Here is a 20,397-nt window from a genome sequence, read left to right on the forward strand (position 1 = left end):
TTTGTTGTTGATTTTTTTTTGAAAGAATAGAAACTACCAAAAGAAAAGAAATGATTATTATATAAAAATTATATTTTTCACTTTTAGAAAATCTTTTATTTGAAGATGTGATGCTTTACAGGCAACAATGAATTAGGCCTTAGAAGCAGTCAGAAGAAAACTGATTAAAAAAAAAATCAAAACCAAATATATGTATCCAAGGTCTGCTGTTCTGAAAATTGAACTTAAAGTGCCACAGATTTTGTCAAAGCCATCAGAACATGGTTCAGAGCACAAGCAGGTGAGTGCCATCTTGGAGCTGCTTCATCACAGCGCTTCTCATGATGGCAGGGTAGGCCTCACCACCCTGCCCATGCTTGCTGGTGAGGTACTCACAGGCAAAACATGCTGAAATTCAATGCTGTGACTGTACCTCAAGCTGCTGTGGTGTCTTTATCTTTAAATTGATAATAATAATAATAATAATAAAAAAAGATAGTGTTCATGGCATTGATCCAGAGCTTGAGCTAATTCGAAGCTGGCTTGATATGTCCACATGGGCTTTGATCACATCTTTTGGGTGGGGACATTTACAGTCACCTCAAAACCAAAACCTGGCCCTTTCAGACACCTTGCACCCGTGCTGTGAGGAGGAGTCCTTTAGACCACGCTCAGTTAAACCAGTGCCATTGGACCTCTGGTGCAAAGCAAAGGTGAAGACTTAAAGGTATGGGTGCAAAACAGAGCAATTTAACAGTTGTTCAATCATACAACAATTAAAGGGTTGTTTTTTAAGAACCCCACTCTTCTCTCCTGAGTTGCGTGAACTTTTTCTGCCTGTCACTGTGTTCATTCACTGCTCGTACTTGCTAAAGCCAGAAGCCCCGGCAGAATGACTTCACAAATCACCCCTTGGCAGGTTGCAGGCCAGGTCTCATTCGCACCTACACCTCGGTGCCTGGGGGGACGCATGATCTTGTTCAGCTGAAGTGCACAGGTATGCCTTTACTTGCTTCCCTCATTCTGGGCTGTTCACTTGGAGCTGAAACACTTGGCTGTCTGAAAGACAGGTAAGACATCTCCACTATTTAATTTTCCTGCTAAGCGTGGAACTGAAGTATTGTTGGGGTTTTGCTGCTCCTTGTTTATCTGTTAAAGCGAGCCGTGTATAAAGAATATCATTGGTGTGGAGCGTGACTGGGACATGTAACCACCGCGATGGGTAGATTACTTCTGCTGTGGGTACCTGTGTTGTACTGCAGTGCTGTCACAATGGTTGCATTTAGGGTCATCTCTGGGTTTGTTCATTATTCTCACCGACTATGAAATTTGAAGTCCATCTTGGCAGGACATTTTCTTTGTTCTGCCTGATACTGCCTTAGCTGCCAGTTCTCTCTGTAGACAGGGGAAAAGGTGCAGCTGCATGATGCTAGCCAGCATCATCTCACTGTAGCACACGAGGCTCTCCGTGGTTGTGGCAAATGAGAGAAACTGAAGGAGCATGAAAGTCTGGTGGCCCCTTATAGCTTTCTCTACCTATGGCTGCTGAAACAGGGGGCTATTCTCCCGTGTTCTGAATGGGACTGTGTGAAACAAGCCTATGTGGAGGCTGTAAAATCTGAAATGCTCTGAATGCCTTTGTTTCTTAAGTGACGAGTTCCTCTAGTCTGCCACACTGGGGTATTTCATCTTAGCTCATGCAGGGAGGGTAGTGACAGTCGCATGAAGGTGAGGAACAAGAACAGATCCAAGAAGCAGCACATTGGTGTGCTTGCATGGGGACACCTCGGGAAACAGCTGCATCAGGACATGCTGGTCCCGCTGATGCCTACAGATGAAGAAATAGATGGAAGGCACAGATCTGGAGTCAGGCTGGGGTTTGGGAGCTCTACTTGGTGACTAAATGCTGGGTCATCTTTCCATCCATGTCTGCCTTCTCTTTACCCAATAGAGTTTTTGTGTTGGCAAATGATATCTTCCTCCATGTGAGTGGTAAGAGGAAGGATGTGAAGTAAAAACCACAATCAACCTGCCTTGGGTTCCAGCTGAGCACTCCTCTATACAAGTATTTTGCACTGATACTGACATTACCCGTTTTTCCTCACTTCACTTAAAGATTAATTTTATAATTTCTAATTATAATTTTGTTACAATTCTGTCTCTGATGAGGCCAAAATTCGTAGCACCCGACTTCAGGCATTTCTTGGTAGCATCTACATTAGGACCACTGGCTTTGTTTGAAGTCAGTGCAAAGAAACAAGAAACAAGAGAAGGAGTTAGGTGTCTTCAAACAGCCCTGTTGAATCTAGTTAGGATTAAGTAGCTGATATTCAAACACTAACATGTTTTTGCTGATAGCATTTTTTTTATTATTATTTCAAACTATCTGAATATGTTTTTATGGTCTTCTGCTAAACCACATACGAGGTGTCCCTATGCTTTGATCTCATTCTGAGCACTGAAAACTGTCATGAGAAATTTCTTCTAGAACAAAATCATAACTAGGGTTTCCTTTCAGTCATGATGTTTTTATTTTGTTCCTTCATTTTGCTGAAGGATAGCCCTGCAGAAGGTGTGCCCTTGTGCAGCGGAGCACTGCGTGACCCACCATCATCAGACCACCCCGAGCTCCACGCAGAGGCATGAGGCTTGGGCTGGCCCTTCTGTTGTTTCACAGTAAGTACAAATGTTACAGTCATTGGAGCCAATTTTGAAATATTATCATGTCATTTATGTGTCAATCCAAGATTTTTTTGGAGGACTTCTTTTACATACACAGTTAAATGCATGCGATATGGAGTCCTTGTTCCCCACTCTCCTGCCTAGGAGCTATGAGTGATGTGAGAGCTTTAAATACAAAGAAAAGATACACATTGTGATTGAATCTGAAACAGGTCCTGAAGTGGGCAATCGATGCCTGCTAACAGCTAATACATAAATAAAGAATAATAAATAAAGATAAATAAATAATTTATTAAAATAAATAAATAAATATGGATAAATAAAGGCAAGCCAACCAAACATATTTATTGTTTTATACTTAATGAGTCAAGCTTCATTGATCGCCTGAAGTATAGCCTGAGCCACAAACTGAAATCTGGATGTTGCAGCAGTTTCTACAACCATTCGTAGTAAATAATGCATATTTACTGCTGTAATTGCATTACTGCTCCTCATATCCCTGTGGGATCTTCATGTATTGATTCTATTTTTTTAACTGCACTTTTTATAACAAGATGAGCCAAGTAAAGCTGAGCAGATAAAGCCTCCAAGGTACCCATTCCTGTTCAGGGTTTCAGGACAGAACTTGTTTAAAAGGACAAGCCCTGTAAGGGAAGTCTTGACATAATGGAAAAAAAAAATAAATTCTTGTCAGACAAAATAAACTGAAAAAAAAGACAATTATTTACAGAACTCTAAATTATGCTGATTAATTATTAATGACCATTCCATGGGTTCCAAACAGAGGGCGCTGGGACTGGATCAGGATGTTCATTGCAGATCACCAGAAAATCATAAGGACCCCCGACTTCATACCTGTACTCAGTTCCATCAGTACAACTTGGACAACTCAGCAGAAAGCAGCAGAATGAATCAGAATCTGGTCCTGCTCACAAAGCCAGAGAATCACAGAATCATCGAATGGTTTGGGATAGAAAGGACCTTAAAGCCCACTCAGTTCCAGCCCCATGCCATGGGCAGGGACATCTCCCACCAGACCAGGTTGCCCAAAGCCCCATCCAGCCTGGCCTTGAGCACCTCCAGAGATGGGGCATCCACAGCTTCTCTGGGCAGCCTGTGCCAGGGCCTCACCACACTCATAATAAGGAATTTCTTCTTTCCTTCCTATCTAAGCTGATTGCAATGCCTGTGATTCTGCTGCAGTAGTGCTGTCTCTGGGTACACCAGGATAGGACACATCATCTGTTATTACTCCTAGCAGACTGGCATGTTTGATGAGCAATAAAGTGCAGATTATTTAAGTTTTAGCATAAATTTTCAGTATGCGTGGTGTATTTTTTTATGATTTTGCAGCAGGTGTGTTCATGAGCAAAGCTCTTCCAGGTTCAGAGAGGATATGATTAAGTACAAAAGGAAAATAGACAAAGAATTTACTTTTCTGCTGATGTCAGAACATAACTGATTTTCTCTGCAGAGTATTGCTGAGTACATGAACTAATTTCAACTCTCTGATTTTCTTTGATGCTCAGTGCTGATAAGACCCCAGCAGGCACAGGATGACTGTGGTGCTGGGTCCTGCCACCCAGCCATTGGGGACCTCCTCCTGGGTCGCAGCAAGCAATTAACAGCCTCATCTACCTGTGGATTGAAGAACCCTCAGAAGTACTGCATTATAGGCTACCTCGAGGTTGGTTTGCTCTTCTTTTTTAGTAAACTGAGCTCTGCTTACTAACGATGTTCTTGTCTGTAAAAGAAGTTGACCAGACTGTGAAGCTTCTACTGGAGTTGTTTGAATGATCATCAGACAGCATGAAATATGCCTGGTGTGAGGCTGTGCCTTATTGCAGCACATATGGAGGGTTTGGCGAAAGCAGCACACAGCCTGCCCAGTGATGCACAGCTTCTCCAGAGGGAGAAATATCCATGAGATGCAAATGAGCACGGGGATTTCTGAGCGAGCTTTGGTCTGCCAGTCTTTCCCCGCTTGGAGATGAAGACCACAGTTTGCATGTGTGTGAGTGCTTAGCAGGATGAACGTGGTCCTTGACATGTCTTTATTGAGGGACACGTCCCATACAGTGCTGAGAGCTGAGGCAGCCTGTTCAGAGATTCACACTGCATCCTCTCATGTTGTTTGATCTGAAGTAAGACCAACATCAATGAAAGCAAAAAAAAAAACATTTCTGGCAGATGAAAAGCTGCAGTCTTTGGCCATGTGGGTAGGTAGGTGGACACAAAATGTGGGCAATTAAATGGATCCCTCTTGGGGAAGCAGCTGTGGAGACCCTGTGGGTCCATTGAACATGTGGGAACACTGTCCAGCAGAAACAGACTCCCCTACAGCACATCCTGGAGGACTTGGCCCCACTGAGCTAATAAATTCTTGCAAGCAGAAGTATTTTCACTAAATACCATCTGTAGGCTAAAGAGGAAGTTAATAAAATGCCACTTCATTTATAAGCAATTGAAAATATTTAGTTTATGACCTTCTGGCAAAATGCTGTGACACATTTACAGTGTGAAGCTCTGCCATGCTGAGATGACACCGAGCACTGCTCCAAGTTACTCTGCAAAACTTAAATATCTTTTTTCCCTTCTGAAAGGTTGTTTGAGCTGCTCTTCACTCTTTGCAGTTTTTCCCCAGGTTGTTTGAACGAATGGATCCTGGGCACTAAATTGCTGGCTGTGCTCCGAGCCTTGGTGCAGCTTGGTTGTGAGGCACAAAGAGTCATCTCTGAGACATTGCATTTATGGCCCTTGGCTGTACGGCTGCCTTTTTTGTCTTTTTAAGAGGAGATCAAAGAGTGATCAAAAATTAATATTTTCACTTGCCTGTACTTATCCTTTGTATTATGTAAATGCAGACTTGAAAAGGAACAGCTGTTCCTGCAATACTCCCAGTGATTTAATGCTGCCTTGATACATCTTGACCCTTGGTGACTGTCTCCTGAAAACAACGAGTCACAAGTCCTGCTGCTTCCCAGAGATGTTTTTATATTCCAGCAATGCAATCTGCTGTACCAGCTCCCCTTAAACGTGCGTGCCACCTAAAGTATATAGAGAGTCCTGCTGAAATCAATTCTCTTCCCCACCAGCACACCCTTGAGCACTTTGCTGGAGGCAAGCCAGGAAGCTTCATGCCTTGCAAAGTTGAGTTCTTCCTCCCCAAATTCCCCTCCCAATGACCTGTGCCACGACAAGAGCACCGTGACGAGAGCAGTCCCGGCGTGTGGAAGTTTGTCAGGCAGCGTGGCAAGCTGCCAACAGCCCAGGCTTGGTTAGGATGTTTAATGAAAATTCAGATTGAAAAAAAAAAAGTAGAGTTTGACTTCTTTGTGTTTGAAAAGAAGCACTTTAAATAGTTGTCAGTCTTGCTTAGAATAACGTCTCTGTTTCTAAATGTAGGTTAAGTGGGTTTTGGCCCTATGATTGCACTTTATGTCTAGAAAGGAAAAGAAAGAGAACTCGGTGCTGAGGAGGGTGTAAAGCTGCGTGCTTCAGAGGCAGATGGGATCTGGCAGACCTGCCCACGGGGACATGCACATGCTTGTCATTTGGGGCACAGAAAGGTTGTTACGGTGCAACCTTAAACATAAGTTGAATGAGTGTCATGCTGAGTGTGTCTGTATAAGCCAGAGCGTGGGTGTGCACAGTCCTGCCAAATGCTGAGATAACCGAGCTCTCCTTTCCAGAGCTTTGTAAAATGAGATGACTGAGTATTTTTTGTACTTCTGTCTTGTCTTATAAGTTGAATTTTCATCACAGGCCGCAAAGTGCAATGTCGAATGGCTAAATATGACGTATATTTATCATAATGTTTAAGTATATATTTATTGTAGTATTTAAAACATATGGATCATAGCACACCTGCAAACCTGTATCTCTTTATTTGTTTAAATGTGAATAATTCCCAGGTGATTTCATAATACATGAAAGCTGGCTACTTGGCCTACCTGATCTGGTGGGTGGCATCCTTGCTCGTGGCAGGGGGGCTGGAGTTAGATGACCTTTAAGGTCCCTTCCAACCCAAGCCATTCTGTGATACATGTGCAAACCATTCCTAGTGTTTCCCTGTAAATCCTGAGTGTGCTGGGCAGGCACCTCTGCCCCAGTCCCATCCCAGTCATTTCCAGCCTGGCCTCTGACCATTTCCAGCCACTAAAGTCAACTTTGTGCTTTCAGCCTCATCCAAGGCGCTGAATCCTTGCCTCCTCCTTCCTTCCCTGTAGGGTGCCAGGCCATGCCCAGCTCCCTGCTGCATTCCTGCTGTCACAGCTTGTGCTGGTCCACGCAGCTCAGCATGACTCATCTGCTCACCTGACATGTTCACCTTGTCACCTCTCCTCACGTCTTCCCTGTCACCCTACTGACCTCCCAGTTTTGCCTACAGAAGGCACCAGCAGTGGTTCAGTTGGTGGTGTCAGCCCAGGCCACTTACATTTATCTGGATCTAGCCTTGCTTTCCACTTGCACAATTGCACCTGGCTGCTGCTCCTGGCAACACCTCCAAGGTGCTAGGAAATATGCAAAAGAGGGAAAAAAAAAAAAAAAAAAAAAGAGTGATGTAGTGAATGTTCCTCTTCAAGGCTTCCTCAGTCCCTGAAGGAGCCAGTCCTCCCTTGCATCTTCTCTGTGATCTCACTCCAGGCTAGAGCCTGCAATCACATAAATACATGTGAATCCAGCTGGTCTTTAGAGTAGAGACTGAACTCATCCTTTATTCTGCTTGTTTTGTTTTCTAGGCTGAACAGAAGTGCTTTCTCTGTGATTCCAGGTACCCATACAATCCCTATACGCAGCACAACAGCCACATGATTGAAAACGTTATCACAACTTTTGAGCTGGATAGGAAAAAAAAGTGGTGGCAGTCAGAAAATGGTAAGTTTCCTTGACAAAACATTGCTGTATGAGGTTAGATTCACTTCTGTAATTGTTATCCACCACCTGGCCTTCATGAAGACCACGTGTGCTCTTTGATTCAGCAGTACAAGGTGCATTTGCCTACAAATGCATAGTGACAGAGTAGGCAAAACACAAAGACCCATTTAACACAAGTAGTGCTTGCGGTGAAAAGTACTCATATTTTAGTGAATAATTAAATAAAGCTTGGCTACTGTACCAGCACCTTTATTGCCCCATGTTAATTTTGTCACAAGCTTCTTCGTAGTAGTTCATCACTGACATCAATTGATATATTCTTACATCTTCTCTGTGAAGGCATAATAGGAGGAATATCATTTACTCTATCTTATTTGGCATTTTGTTTGTTTGTTTGTGTGGTTTTGTTTTGTTTTGTTTATCTATAACTGTTGTACTTTTGGAAAATGTCTGGTAGCTTTGCTCACAACACTTTCAGGTCTGTCAGTATAGAAGGGTTTAACAGATCAATGTAGCATGAAGAAAGCCCCATATTTTGTATTGTTTTGCATTTCTGTCAGAAATAAGCAAATAATTTGAGTGGAATTAAGAAAAATCTAAGTGGTTACAGTGAGACATGAACCCTTACGATCACTGTCATTTTCAGTCTGAATGGTCTGAGCAGGACCTTCAACCATCTCATGCAGCCTCTGACTCACAGCATTGTGGATCCCATTCTGGGTTTGTGCTCACAGAATGCCCCAAAGAGCAGGGCTGCTGTGTTGGAAAAGGCATCTTTAAATTCCCCAAGGAAAGCTGCCTGTGTGTTGTGCTCTTCACTTCATTTTCCTTCTCTTTTCAGGTATTGACCATGTCAGCATTCGACTGGACCTGGAAACCTTATTCCAGTTCAGCCATCTTATCCTGACCTTTAAGGTACTACACACACACCTTTTACCAGAGCTTTCATGTAATTTATACACTAATTATTTAACCACAGGAATAATTGCTTAGAGAAGCAGTGAAAGCATCATCTGTTTAGAGGTTTGTAAGAGCAGGTTAGATAAACACCTGTCAAGTATGGTTATAGTTGATCCTGCCTTAGGGGAGGCGGATAGACTGAATAGCTTCCCATTCATGTGCCTTCTGGTCCTATTTTCTATAAATCCGAGAATTAAAGCTAAAAAAAAAAAAAAGCAACACTAAGCCCAAACATTTTAGGGCATTTCTGAACTGAGGTTGCTCTTTCAAGTTTAATTCAGTCTTCTTATGCATGCCTATTATGATCCATCCAGGTGGTTACACAGTTTTTTCTATAGAATTCCTACACTGTTAACGTAGATTTCCTTATTTAGAAAGCAATCTTCTCCCTCTACAGGAGGTTGCCCTGCCCTTTTGCTTAGAAGGTTTGTATGAGGAATCTGGCTTCTTTAGAGACTCCTGTAAGCAGCACAGTATCCCCATAGGGCACCTGCAAGATCCAAGCACAGAATTTTAGCTGCAGATGTTGGCATCCCCCAAGGAGGAATGTCAGTACAACAGCTCCTGAGATGTCTTATCAATGTCTGGTTAAGAAATTCATGAAATAATGTGGTTTTTTTTTGCAGACATTTCGGCCTGCAGCAATGCTGGTTGAACGCTCCACTGACTTTGGACAGACCTGGAAAGCATTTAGATATTTTGCACAAGACTGCGCAGCTTCTTTTCCCAACATCTCTTCTGGTCCAGCAAAGGGTGTGGGAGACGTCATTTGTGATTCGAGATATTCAGACATCGAGCCCTCCACTGAAGGCGAGGTATTGCTAGGAGTCTGTGTTTGAGATCATACGTGGCCAGTTTTCTGGAGCTGAGGGACTCACTTCTGTACCCATCAGATCCACTTATACAAACCCTGGGACATGAAGTGGTGTTGACTTTACTGAAGTAGGAGGGAAAGAAAACCACAGTGTTTTATTCATAGTTTCATATCCAAATGAACTTGTAAAACAACTGTGCAAGGCCTTCTAGTGGTTTATCCTGGTTTTCAAATTAATGTGAAAGTCCCTCCTCATCAGAGTTCTTCAACCTCTATGGCTGAAGGGCACACACCTAATCCTGACACATCAATCTGACAAAAAGGCTTTTTGCCTCGCAAAGCCAGGGTGAAAGAGTGAGAGTACTTGCTGAACCGGGGCCACCACCTGGTTTTAAGTTCTATGGTATCTGTGAAGTGCAATAAGTATCAAATGGGTCTCGGGTAACAGACTTTATGTCCAAAAAGAATAGCTTCCATGACTTATAGAGCTGTTTTTAATTTGTTTTTCAGGTTGTCTTAAAAGCTTTGGATCCCAGCTTTGAAATAGAAAACCCATACGTGCCATATATCCAAGGTAAGAACAGTGCAGGTTTCCTCTGAAGACACTTTGTACGCTGAGAGGGTCAAAAGCTCAGCTGGTGTAAATCAGGGATATTGAGAATTTATCCCTAAAGATTATAGGGAGACATCTGTATTAAAAAATTAAGTGGGCTGGTCTTGTCCACTAGCCCAGCAGGCAAACAGCCCAACTCTGAACAGCTCCATGCAGCTGTGCTCTGTTTCCCTCAGGGAGGGGGTGGCCTAATCTTCACTGCCTTTTGGGAGCAGCCCCGGAGCTGTGCATGGGCCCAGGAGGCATTGGATGGGGAGACACAGCTTGGCCAGGCCAGGACTGTGCCAGGGAAGGTGTGAATGCTATGCAGCTGTGTGCCAGGAGTGTGTCCGTGCCCCGACACTGTGTGGATTACTGGTCATGGCCAATATCATTTTAACTATTTCTTCAGTATGGGGGAATTACTGGATGTTTGATGCAAGCTGAAGATTTTGACCCACTTCATTTCCAAATGAACTTGGGCTCTTGATTTCTTTTCTTTCCCTGCAGAGCTCATTACGATGACAAACCTAAGGATCAACTTCACCAAACTCCACACCCTCGGGGATGCTCTGCTTGGAAGAAGGCACGGTGACCCCCTCAAGAAGTACTACTACGCTGTCTATGAGGTGGTTGTGCGGGGCAGCTGCTTTTGCAATGGTCACGCCAGCCACTGTGATCCCATGCAGAATCTGCGGGGTGATGCCTTCCATCAGCCTGGGATGGTATGGCATTAACACCATCTCCAACAAGGGCAGTCCCTACCTGGTATTCCGGGGGAAGGAAGGGGTGAAAGGAGGGAGGGAGAGGAAGGAAGGTCCCTGATGACCTTTGGATTGACCATTTGCATCTCTAGTGCACAGCTTCTTCCTTTAGAGCTCTGGGCCAGATAGCTCAGAAGTTATTTCTTTGTTGGCACCGGTGTGGTGTTTCAAAAGCAACCAGGTCGTGACACGTTGAGAATAGCAACAAAATACCAGAGCTGTAATGGTGCAAATATAACGTGGTAAGTAGCCCGCGCTGTGTGCGGACTTGACTGGCCGCTTGCTGGGTGCATTCCACTCTCCAGCTGGGCTCAGGGGCTCTGCAGCAGGGAAGGAGATGCTGGCACAAAGAATGGCTGATAGTGCAAAGCTAACCCATGAAAAAAGGATTATTAAAAAAATTAGGAATGTTATTGCAAATTCTTTCTGGGAACAAGAGTGTTTTGTTTCTTTTTTATTATTATTATTTTTTATTTTTTTTCCCCTAGAAAATATGTATTTCAGAACAGAGACATGTAGGGAGAGAGATACAGAAATAAAAAAGTTGAAGTCTCCATTGGAATCACTAGAAATCTTTTTTTTTTTTTCCTCATTGTTGCTTAGCATTTTTAAAACTGGTTAAATCTTACAGGTATTCTCCAGACCTTTTTTTCAAATAAATGAGCATTTTGTCAGCTGAGGGAGCCAAAGAGCTTTGAATTTCCATGATCTTGCTGGTGTACCTCAAGCAGATTACTACCGACTGGATTTGCAGATAAGCCTTTTAACATAGCATAAGCAGCTCAGGAGGGGCTCTATCCCTTCTTATGAATACAGATATAATTCCTGGAATGATAAAACTTGATTTAGGAGTTCTTGCTGGAGATTAGTGGCCATTTTGTAGCATTAAGACTTGCAGTAGTAGAAAAAGAAAAGATCACTTTGAATCTATTACTTAAGGTAGGCAACAGAGCCATCAGGAACACATTACTTCAGCAGACATAGAGCAAACATCATTTTGATCCACATCTGTTTCACTTGAGAGAGGAAAAGATGCTTTTATATTTCACTTCAAATTCCACAAATCTGAATAGAGTCATTATCTTCTTCTCTTCTCTTCTCTTCTCTTCTCTTCTCTTCTCTTCTCTTCTCTTCTCTTCTCTTCTCTTCTCTTCTCTTCTCTTCTCTTCTCTTCTCTTCTCTTCTCTTCTCTTCTCTTCTCTTCTCTTCTCTTCTCTTCTCTTCTCTTCTCTTCTCTTCTCTTCTCTTCTCTTCTCATCTTCTCTTCTCCTTTCTTGTCATCTTATCTCTTCTCACCATACTGCAGGTCCATGGGAGATGTATCTGCCACCATAACACTGAAGGCCCATCCTGCGAAAGATGTAAAGACTTCTACAATGATGCTCCCTGGAGGCCAGCTGAAGGGGCACAAGATAACGCCTGCAAACGTAACTCAAAAACATCATTTTCCTTTTTAATTACAGGGGGGTGAGGGTGGGGTGCAGCACAGTCCCAGCACAATGGATTATGTGATGGTTTTCCATGCTTCATCTAGAAAAACAGATGGATTTGTGCATCCATCAGTGTTGTGTAGCCCTACAGGAAGGAGAACTGTTTTACATTCCTATTTTTCATAAAAAGAAATTAAAAAAATAAAAAGAAAAAGACAATAATGCAAAAAAGACCATTCATTGTTTAGCATAAGATCTTTCCCTTGCAAATGGAAGAAGTATTAGACAAGACTGAATTATTTATTTCCACAGTGGTGAATAATGTAGGACATGCAAGAATAATACATGAGGATCTGTAGCAAACATTCAGCTAGATCTTTCGTTGGTGGAGCAATGTTCCCCACTCCATGTCAGGCACAGACCCCTACATGGGTACTTCTCAAAGTATAAGGCCAATTCTGACTTGGGTAAGGCTCCAGCTACCCCACAGAGAAGGAGGCGATGGAGGAGGTTACCTTACCTCACTGTCTCTCCTACCTTACCCTCCCCAGGGTGCCTGTGGGGTGTTTTATGGGAGGATGCTGCCTCCTCCTTGGGGAAGCTGCTGCTCCCTGGAGGGTGGATCCTTCCTGAGGCAGGATCGGAAGCACCCAGAATTTCTCACAGCGTCTGGCAGCTGGTATGTCAGCCTGAAATGGTGCCACTCACGTAATGAGGTGCTGGAGCCTGCTGTCATGTTTCTCCTGGCAGCTCATTTGACTTGGTTTATACTCTAAGACATGAACACATGCCCAAGACAAGACTTTGAAATGACTCAGAGCCACCTCCTGTGCAGACTGCTAACTTCTGCAGCCAAGATATTTAATTTTCTTCACCTTTGGTCTTGCTCCCCCTTCTCTCCAACTTTTTTCCACAGTCTTGTGTTTCTTTTTTTTTTTTTTTCCAATTTGTCCCCAATCTTAGCATCATTATATTCCTACCTAATAGGTGTAAACCCTATAAACTTTGTTGACGGCAGCAAAACAAACTTGCAATAGAAGCATCATTATTTGCACAACCTGGACTCTGTGATTTTTCGACCCCACTGTAAAGCGCAAGGCCTCGGATGCTGTAGTCTGTCTGGGACACTGAAATGATGTGAATGACAAGTAACTCAGTGTTAAAGGTAGACAGCAATGGTGCCAAGCCCAGGAACCGTGGTGCTAAATATCTCCTGTCTGTTTTTGTTTGCAGGCTGTAACTGCAATGGCCATTCTGGCAGATGCCACTTTGACATGGACGTGTACCAGGCCAGCGGTGGGGTCAGCGGCGGGGTCTGCGAGGACTGCCAGGACAACACCACGGGGCAACACTGTGACCAGTGCAAGCTTTTCTTTTACCAGGACCCACGCAAAGCCATCTCAGACCCTCACGCGTGCCTCCGTAAGCTTCCCTTTTTTAGCTTCTAGTTGCTTCTGTTGCATCCCCACACCTGAATGCTAATGTGGTTGTAAAAATGTCACCAAGCCTATAACATCCAAACCACCTTACAAAATAGCTGCATGACTCCATTCTTGAAAGAGCATTATACCAGGAGCTGCATTGTTGCCAAACTGAGGTTTGAAATCCAGCAGGGGCACCATCTTTCCTGAATAACATCAGTATAAATATCCCTACAGTAGTGCTGTTGCTTCTGTGGTAGTAAGGGATTACAGAAGCGGTGTGAAATGGTGGAAAGAGGAGCATCTTTTACTAGGTCATATATAGAAAAAACAAGTTTTCAGGCATGCAAACCCTTCTTTGGAAAGATGAGCTAAATTCAGTATTAGCATAGGATGGGAAAAATTCTTTGAATATAATTTAATTTTAGTAATTGATAGGTGTGGAAAATCCTTAAGGAGCTAAGGGCAGGTTACAAAGGGAAGTGCTGCGGTAGATTTTAATGCTGCTGTGAGAAACAGCAAGTGCCAAAGCAGAAAATGGAATGAATCTTGAAGGCAGCATCCCCTGCTGATCCCATCCTTTCTAGTGAATAGTTCAGCCATGGCCAGCTCAGACCAGCTCTGGGGAAGTGTGGTACCCCCTGTAACCTTACCGCTTTCACAAGAACATCCTCGAGAGTACAGGGCCTGCTCCTCCCCACGTGCTCTGGACAGGGTATGGAGCAGGTGAGTGACACCTATTACTACCTAAAGCAAAAGATAAACTTCTACCAAAATGAAGACTGGAACTTTCCTCCAGAGAAAAAGTAGATCTTGGAAACCCTCTTGAAATACTTCTTGGTGTGGCTGTGCATTAACTGTGAAGCATCCAACACAGCAGACATGGACGATCATCTCTAATCTTTACAAGAACACTGAATTTTTGACAGCCTGGAGTTCTCTAATTACATTTTCATGCCTCTATCTAAATATGCCTTTTTATGTCTCTTTGCCCCTGCCTGCAGCCTGCAGCTGTGACCCAGAAGGCACGCTGCACAACGGCGTGTGCGAAAGCCGCACGGATCCTGCTCTGGGGACGGTGGCAGGTCGGTGCCCGTGCAAGGAGAACGTGGAGGGCGTCCGCTGCGACCGCTGCAGGGCAAACCACTACGGGCTGAGCGGCAGTGACCCCCTGGGCTGCCAGCGTATGTAGAGCACTGCTTTTGTTCTTCTTGCCAAAGCATTTCAAAGGGATGAAGGTATTTGAATGTACAGATGCACATGCTAACACACAGACGCTGTCCTCATTACAAAATACTCAGTTGCTGACTGTAATTTTATGTCAAGGACATGTCCCTGGTAAAGCATGTGGGAAAAGCAAGGGTTATCAGGACAGAAAATACATGAAATCACTTGCAGAACACGTAGTATTTTATAATAGATCGGGCTGTTGTTAATAGAAAGATCATTAAATATGCATTTTAATTGGGAAGGGAGGTTAAAACACATGGAAACTGTTTTTTTTTGTACAAAAATCAGCACAAGAGTCATTCCTCTGAGCAAGGGTTGCTGGCAAATACATCCCACCCCTACTCAGGCATGCTGTGGGTTTGCAAGCCCATTGTGCCCAGCACATGGTCCTCAGCCACATGGAAGGACTGTGCAGTACAGATCAGCCTGCAGGAACACATGGCAAACCACCACATCAAGCTGCTGCTGGCTCTCCCCTGAGGGTCCCCACCGAGGAAGCTGCAGGGTGTCAGGACATGTCCACCCAGAGGATGGAGACTGCCTGTCGTGCTGCTGCCACATCTAAAGCCAATGCCAGTCCTGCTGTGATCACCGGAGCCAGCAGAGCTAACCAGACATTTCTCTCCCTGCAGCCTGCAGCTGTGATGCCTTTGGCACTTTGCCTTTCTCCATATGCGACCCTACCACCGGCGAGTGCCTCTGCCAGCAGTTCGCCACAGGCCGACGCTGTGAGAAATGCGTTGTACGTACCCAAAGAGTTTTGTTGATGCTGGCTCTCCTTGCATGTGGTTGTAGAAGTCTCCTCTCCCATCCCCTGCCATCCTGTGGGCTCCAGGGTGGCATTTCATCAAAGGAGGAAATGGTATCTGTTCTGTGCATGAGACGTCATTTCTTGTGTAGTGACACTATTTGGGGAATATGAAGTCCATCTGGTTTTACCAAGGGAGTGCCTCCACCCTGGCATGGGACAGCTTGGGGGTTTGCCCTTGGTGATGTCTCCATTGTCTTCACTCTGTGTTCATGGACTGGGATCGTGCCCACAGATGAGGGAAACGGCAGGAGCTGAGTCCCTGAAAGTGTCCTTCATTCAAAGCCTGAAACTATCCTGAGATTCATTCAAAGCCTTTCCTTAACAGACTCTGGATGGGAAAATGTGTCCTCTCTGCAGTAGGCTGTGAACTGCTGCTACCCTGACCTGCAGGGGAGGATGGGGAAGCTGTGGATTTAGCTGCTCTCAAAATATTTGTAGCCAGTATCCTCACAAAAAAAAAAAAAAAAAAAAAACGATATCATAGTCTTTTTTCCTGTATAAGGGAACAGTCATTGCCAAAAAAAGTAAACAATTAGATTTACTTGAAATTAATTTTATGGTGATACACTTCCATTTTGTGTGGACACATTTGTTTCTTCTCTTTTACCTCATCCAAACATTTGTGCAATCAAATTGGACTAGGAGCAACACTCAGAAAGGAAAGGAAATGCAAGGTCAAATCTTCAGACCATCTCTGCTGTTTCCAGAACAACTTGCCTGCACAAATGCATAAATATCTGGCCCTTCTTGCAGTGTCTGAGCACCCATGCAGTCTGGTAGAAGAAGCAATCTCACATGGCCAAGCACAGGCAGGCATCTCAGGAATGGTCCAGAGCATCAGTCATCCAAGTGAATAAATTATGTTGCTGTAAATAATTGCCATTTATATATATATATATGTTTCACTTTCTTTTTATCTCAGGTGGGATACTGGGGTCTTGGCAAGAACTTGTATGGCTGTTCTCCATGTGACTGTGACATTGGCGGATCCCAGAATAACTTGTGAGTTAATGTTCTTCATCAAGATTGGTCCTATTTTTAATTTTTACAAGCTCTTGGGCTAGACTTCCTAATTAGGTTAACAGAGTCTCAGTGCAAGTGGAAAAACAGTCTGTCAACATAATTTAATCACATATGAAGAGTATAAAGTCATTGGGATCATGGAGATTTGGTTGTGACTTTAAGTGGGATTTACCTTTTACCTTCAAAGCCAGGATCAGCTAGAGTAAAGACTAGTTTAATATAAAATACAAACTGTAGAGTTTGAGAGAAACAGAGGCCCTAATTTCAGTAGAAATTAGTAGTTATGGGTGACATTTTTAACTTAGCTTCCTATACATTCTTCAAAGCTTCAAAAGCTATAAATATATATATATATATAATATATATATGTTTTGTTTGTTTGTTTGGTTGGTTGGTTGTTTTTGTTTTTTTTCCTAAAGCACTGCCTTGTACTCAAAATATATCAATTTAAAGGCCAGTTTTGTTTCAGTTGGGCTGCTCCAGTCTGTCAGGCAGGGGTCTTAACTGTTAGACTTCAGACACATCCTTCTCAGACATCCTTCAGACATCCTTCTCAGACTTCAGACACAGAAGCACATAGCCCAATACCATGCATAGTCAGCAGCTCCTCGGCATGTTTGGCATGTACTTGTCAGTAAGTTAATCAGAGCTAGTGATCATTTAACGTGTTAAGGAAGAGTGCAAATATATGAAAACTACTGTATCACTCAAACCAAAGGTCCTTCTGACCTCATGTCGTGTTTCTAAAAATGCGTGAGAGATGCATACGAAAAGATACTGCAATAGATATAGAAACAGATATGAGAAATGGATGCAGGAATAGATGGGAATAGAGGCTCAGGGAAGAAAGGGATCTGTGCTCCTGGTTATAGGCTGGATGGAGAAAGACAAGGCATGTCATGTCTCCTAAGTGAGGAAAATGAAGCACTAAATAAATACGGCATTGGAAAGAGGAAACAGAGAGGGTTGTTGGTGGAAATCCTCTTCCACAATGGAAGTGGATTAAATAACTCACAATGGAAGAAATGAAACAGAGCTTAAGCAAGGGTGGAGCTGAGCAGCTCTCTTTACCAACTCTTGCCCCAGGTGCTCACCAGAGGACGGTCAGTGCCAGTGCCTTCCCAACATCGTGAGCCGCCAGTGTAACGAGCCAGCCCCAGGATACTTCTTTTTACCCCTGGATTATTACATTTATGAAGCTGAGCATGCAACGTCCCTTTCTGGCTCTGCACCCTTGGTATGTACCTGGATTTTTGGGTGTCACATGGAGAATGCATCCATATGGTGGTTGATACCAAGCAAGTCCCTTGACCATCCTTAGGACGTTCTTGTCTTCCATGTCTCCCATAACTGTGGCTGTTACCCAGGGACAGTCACTACAAATTAATCAAATTAATTTGATTATTTAAATTAGAAGAAAATGACTGAATTGCCAACAGCTTGAGGAGAAGCTGTCACTAATTGTGATACTTCTGGAAAGCTCTAACAAGGGAAGAAACAAATCCCTCTCTGCGTCATTGGACTCATTACTGCTGCCCTGTATAAAGGTACTGATGGTAGCCCTAAAGAATTTGGCATTAATTCCACAACATTTTTAGAATTATTTTTTTCGCCTCAAAACTGGGGTAGCTGTTCCCCATGCAAAGTACAAGTCTTGCCTTGCTGGAATGTGTCCCTTCCGCTGCCTACATTTTTAATAATGTTTTTTAATTTGATGTGTTGTCCAGAAGTTATGGAGAAGGAATAATAATAAAAATGTTTATTTTCAGGTCACATCCACAAATATTTAGCTATAATCACAGCCAGTAATCATCCTACAGTCCAATAATTAAATGGAAAACAGATGTCTGCGACAAAGCTAATTTTAAGAGTGAGGGAAAAAGGTTTCCAGCAGTTGCTGGGCTGTATTTCAGGGTTTCACCCAGCAGAGAACACAGCTCATTTTAAAACTGTGTTTTCCATTTAGTTGCTTACCAATCCTTCACAACTGTTGAGACAGTGATACCTCCTCTCTCTTTACTTCTACCTGATAGGTTAAACCAACTGCTCTTCCAAGGTGTGACGTCTACTTCCAGAAGCAAGGATATGAGTTCACGATTGAAAATGGAAAGATTGTGTTAAACAGGAGCAAAAAACGAAGTGTAAGAAAAACTGGACTTGGGCAGGTAAATAGGTGCTTTGGTATTTAAGGAAAAATTACAACAAATACTAAATTTAATCTTGCAACAGGGAGAGAAAATGTCCGAGCATGAGGAATTCACAGTCCTAAACATTAGAATTCTGACACAAGTGACATCAGTTTTTTTGATACAATTTAGCTCTATTTTTTATAATTCCCACAGACAGGTTTGTTTTGCTATGTTCAGTGCCACTGTAGGCTTGGGTTCAATGAATTGTTTAGAAGGAAAGAGCCTCAAGAATGGTAAAATCCCCTCCACCACCACGTTTTTATTGTGTTTTGTTTGCAAGACATCTACAACATCTAAGTGTATCTAGATGTTAACATGGTACCTTCTGTATGTAAATTCTCCATCATGGCAAGTCAGCTTAGTCATTTTAAGTACTGATATTTATTCATTCAGCTTATAATGAAAAGTCCAGTCATGTACAAAATCAAGTGTAATCTGTTTAAGGTTTGCAGTGTGAATGCCTGGAGGTGCCAAATATACAGAGATGGATGGATTATTCTAGTCCTTCTCATTGCTGTTGTAGCAAAGCTATAGGAAGCTTTTCTCTACCTGTGACCATAAACACCCTACGTGTGGGAGAGTTCTTAGCATGCAGATTATAGAATCACAGAATCATTGAGGTTGGAAAAGCCCTCCCAGATCATCTGGTCCAACCACCCCCTGCCACCAATGCCAGCACTAACCTGTGTCCCCAAGCACCACGTCCAACCTCTCCTTGAACACCCCCAGGGACAGTGACTCCATCACGTCCCTGGGCAAACCGTCCCAGTGCCTGACTGCTCTTTCTGAGCAGAAATGGCTCCTCATTGCCAACCTGAACCTCCCCTGGTGCAACTTGAGGCCATTCCCTCTGGTCCTATTGCTAGTTCAAGAGTGTGTTCAGAAAAGAGGCTGATCAGTGGCTGAAATAAATAAATAATATGGCAAAAAGCATCTCCTTTCCTTTTTTTCTGAGTTTGCCTGTTTTTAATTTGCAACGTTGAAAACATCAATGTGTCTTTGCAGGATGCCATTCAGCTGGGACAGGGCTCGGCTGTGGCAGTGGTTTTCAGGCAGCCCAGTGCTGGCCGGACCGTCACGTGGACAGGAGCTGGCTTTGCCCGTGTCCTCAGTGGAGCTGGGCTGAGATTTGCCATCAACAATATTCCCTTCGCTATGGACTTTGATATCGTGATCCGTTATGAGCCTGAGGTATTCGTGATGACTTATGTGTCTTGTGATGTGATAGATGCAGGGTCTGTTTTGCCAATAATAGGCAACTCCTCCTGCTCTTTATTTCTAAAATGAAAATTGTTTGCCTGTTCATCCTTAACAACAGAGAAACATGCACTATACTGATTCCCTTAACTCCTTGCACTCATATTAAAAAATTTTAAAAAAGTGTTTTCTAAGTATCAGACAAATTTTCATCTTCTGGAGCTCCTCATTTGCTATCTTTGCTTGTACTGCACTTTTGTTCATGGGTCAGACACCTGCAAAATGCCAGCTCCTTCTGGATGGGCATCTTATATTTCTATCTGAGATTTTCTGGGCAGGAGAATGTGCACAGGCAGGAGTGAGCTGATCTGTGCATATGTACAAGGTATTTATCCAGGACCTTTGTAGGCATCCAGCTTCCCAGTTG

General features: G+C 43.3%; 1 protein-coding gene across 1 annotated transcript in view; it reads left to right on the top strand.

The window, feature by feature from the left end:
• Positions 1–2,621: 2,621 nt before the first annotated feature.
• The window catches only part of LAMB4 (laminin subunit beta 4), a gene marked incomplete at both ends in the record, with an annotated part of 42,294 nt that continues 24,518 nt past the window's right edge, over positions 2,622–20,397 (top strand). Inside the window, 15 exons of the mRNA XM_082759347.1 lie at positions 2,622–2,655; positions 4,191–4,348; positions 7,404–7,539; positions 8,381–8,454; positions 9,126–9,314; positions 9,824–9,887; positions 10,416–10,630; positions 11,976–12,096; positions 13,333–13,521; positions 14,525–14,704; positions 15,383–15,492; positions 16,484–16,563; positions 17,671–17,821; positions 18,618–18,749; positions 19,779–19,964. Coding sequence (XP_082615473.1) covers positions 2,622–2,655; positions 4,191–4,348; positions 7,404–7,539; positions 8,381–8,454; positions 9,126–9,314; positions 9,824–9,887; positions 10,416–10,630; positions 11,976–12,096; positions 13,333–13,521; positions 14,525–14,704; positions 15,383–15,492; positions 16,484–16,563; positions 17,671–17,821; positions 18,618–18,749; positions 19,779–19,964 — 2,019 coding nt within the window. The remainder of the gene's footprint in view (positions 2,656–4,190; positions 4,349–7,403; positions 7,540–8,380; positions 8,455–9,125; positions 9,315–9,823; positions 9,888–10,415; positions 10,631–11,975; positions 12,097–13,332; positions 13,522–14,524; positions 14,705–15,382; positions 15,493–16,483; positions 16,564–17,670; positions 17,822–18,617; positions 18,750–19,778; positions 19,965–20,397) is intronic.

This window comes from Aythya marila, assembly GCF_965140915.1.
Source record: "Aythya marila genome assembly, chromosome: 1".
NCBI lineage: Eukaryota > Metazoa > Chordata > Aves > Anseriformes > Anatidae > Aythya > Aythya marila.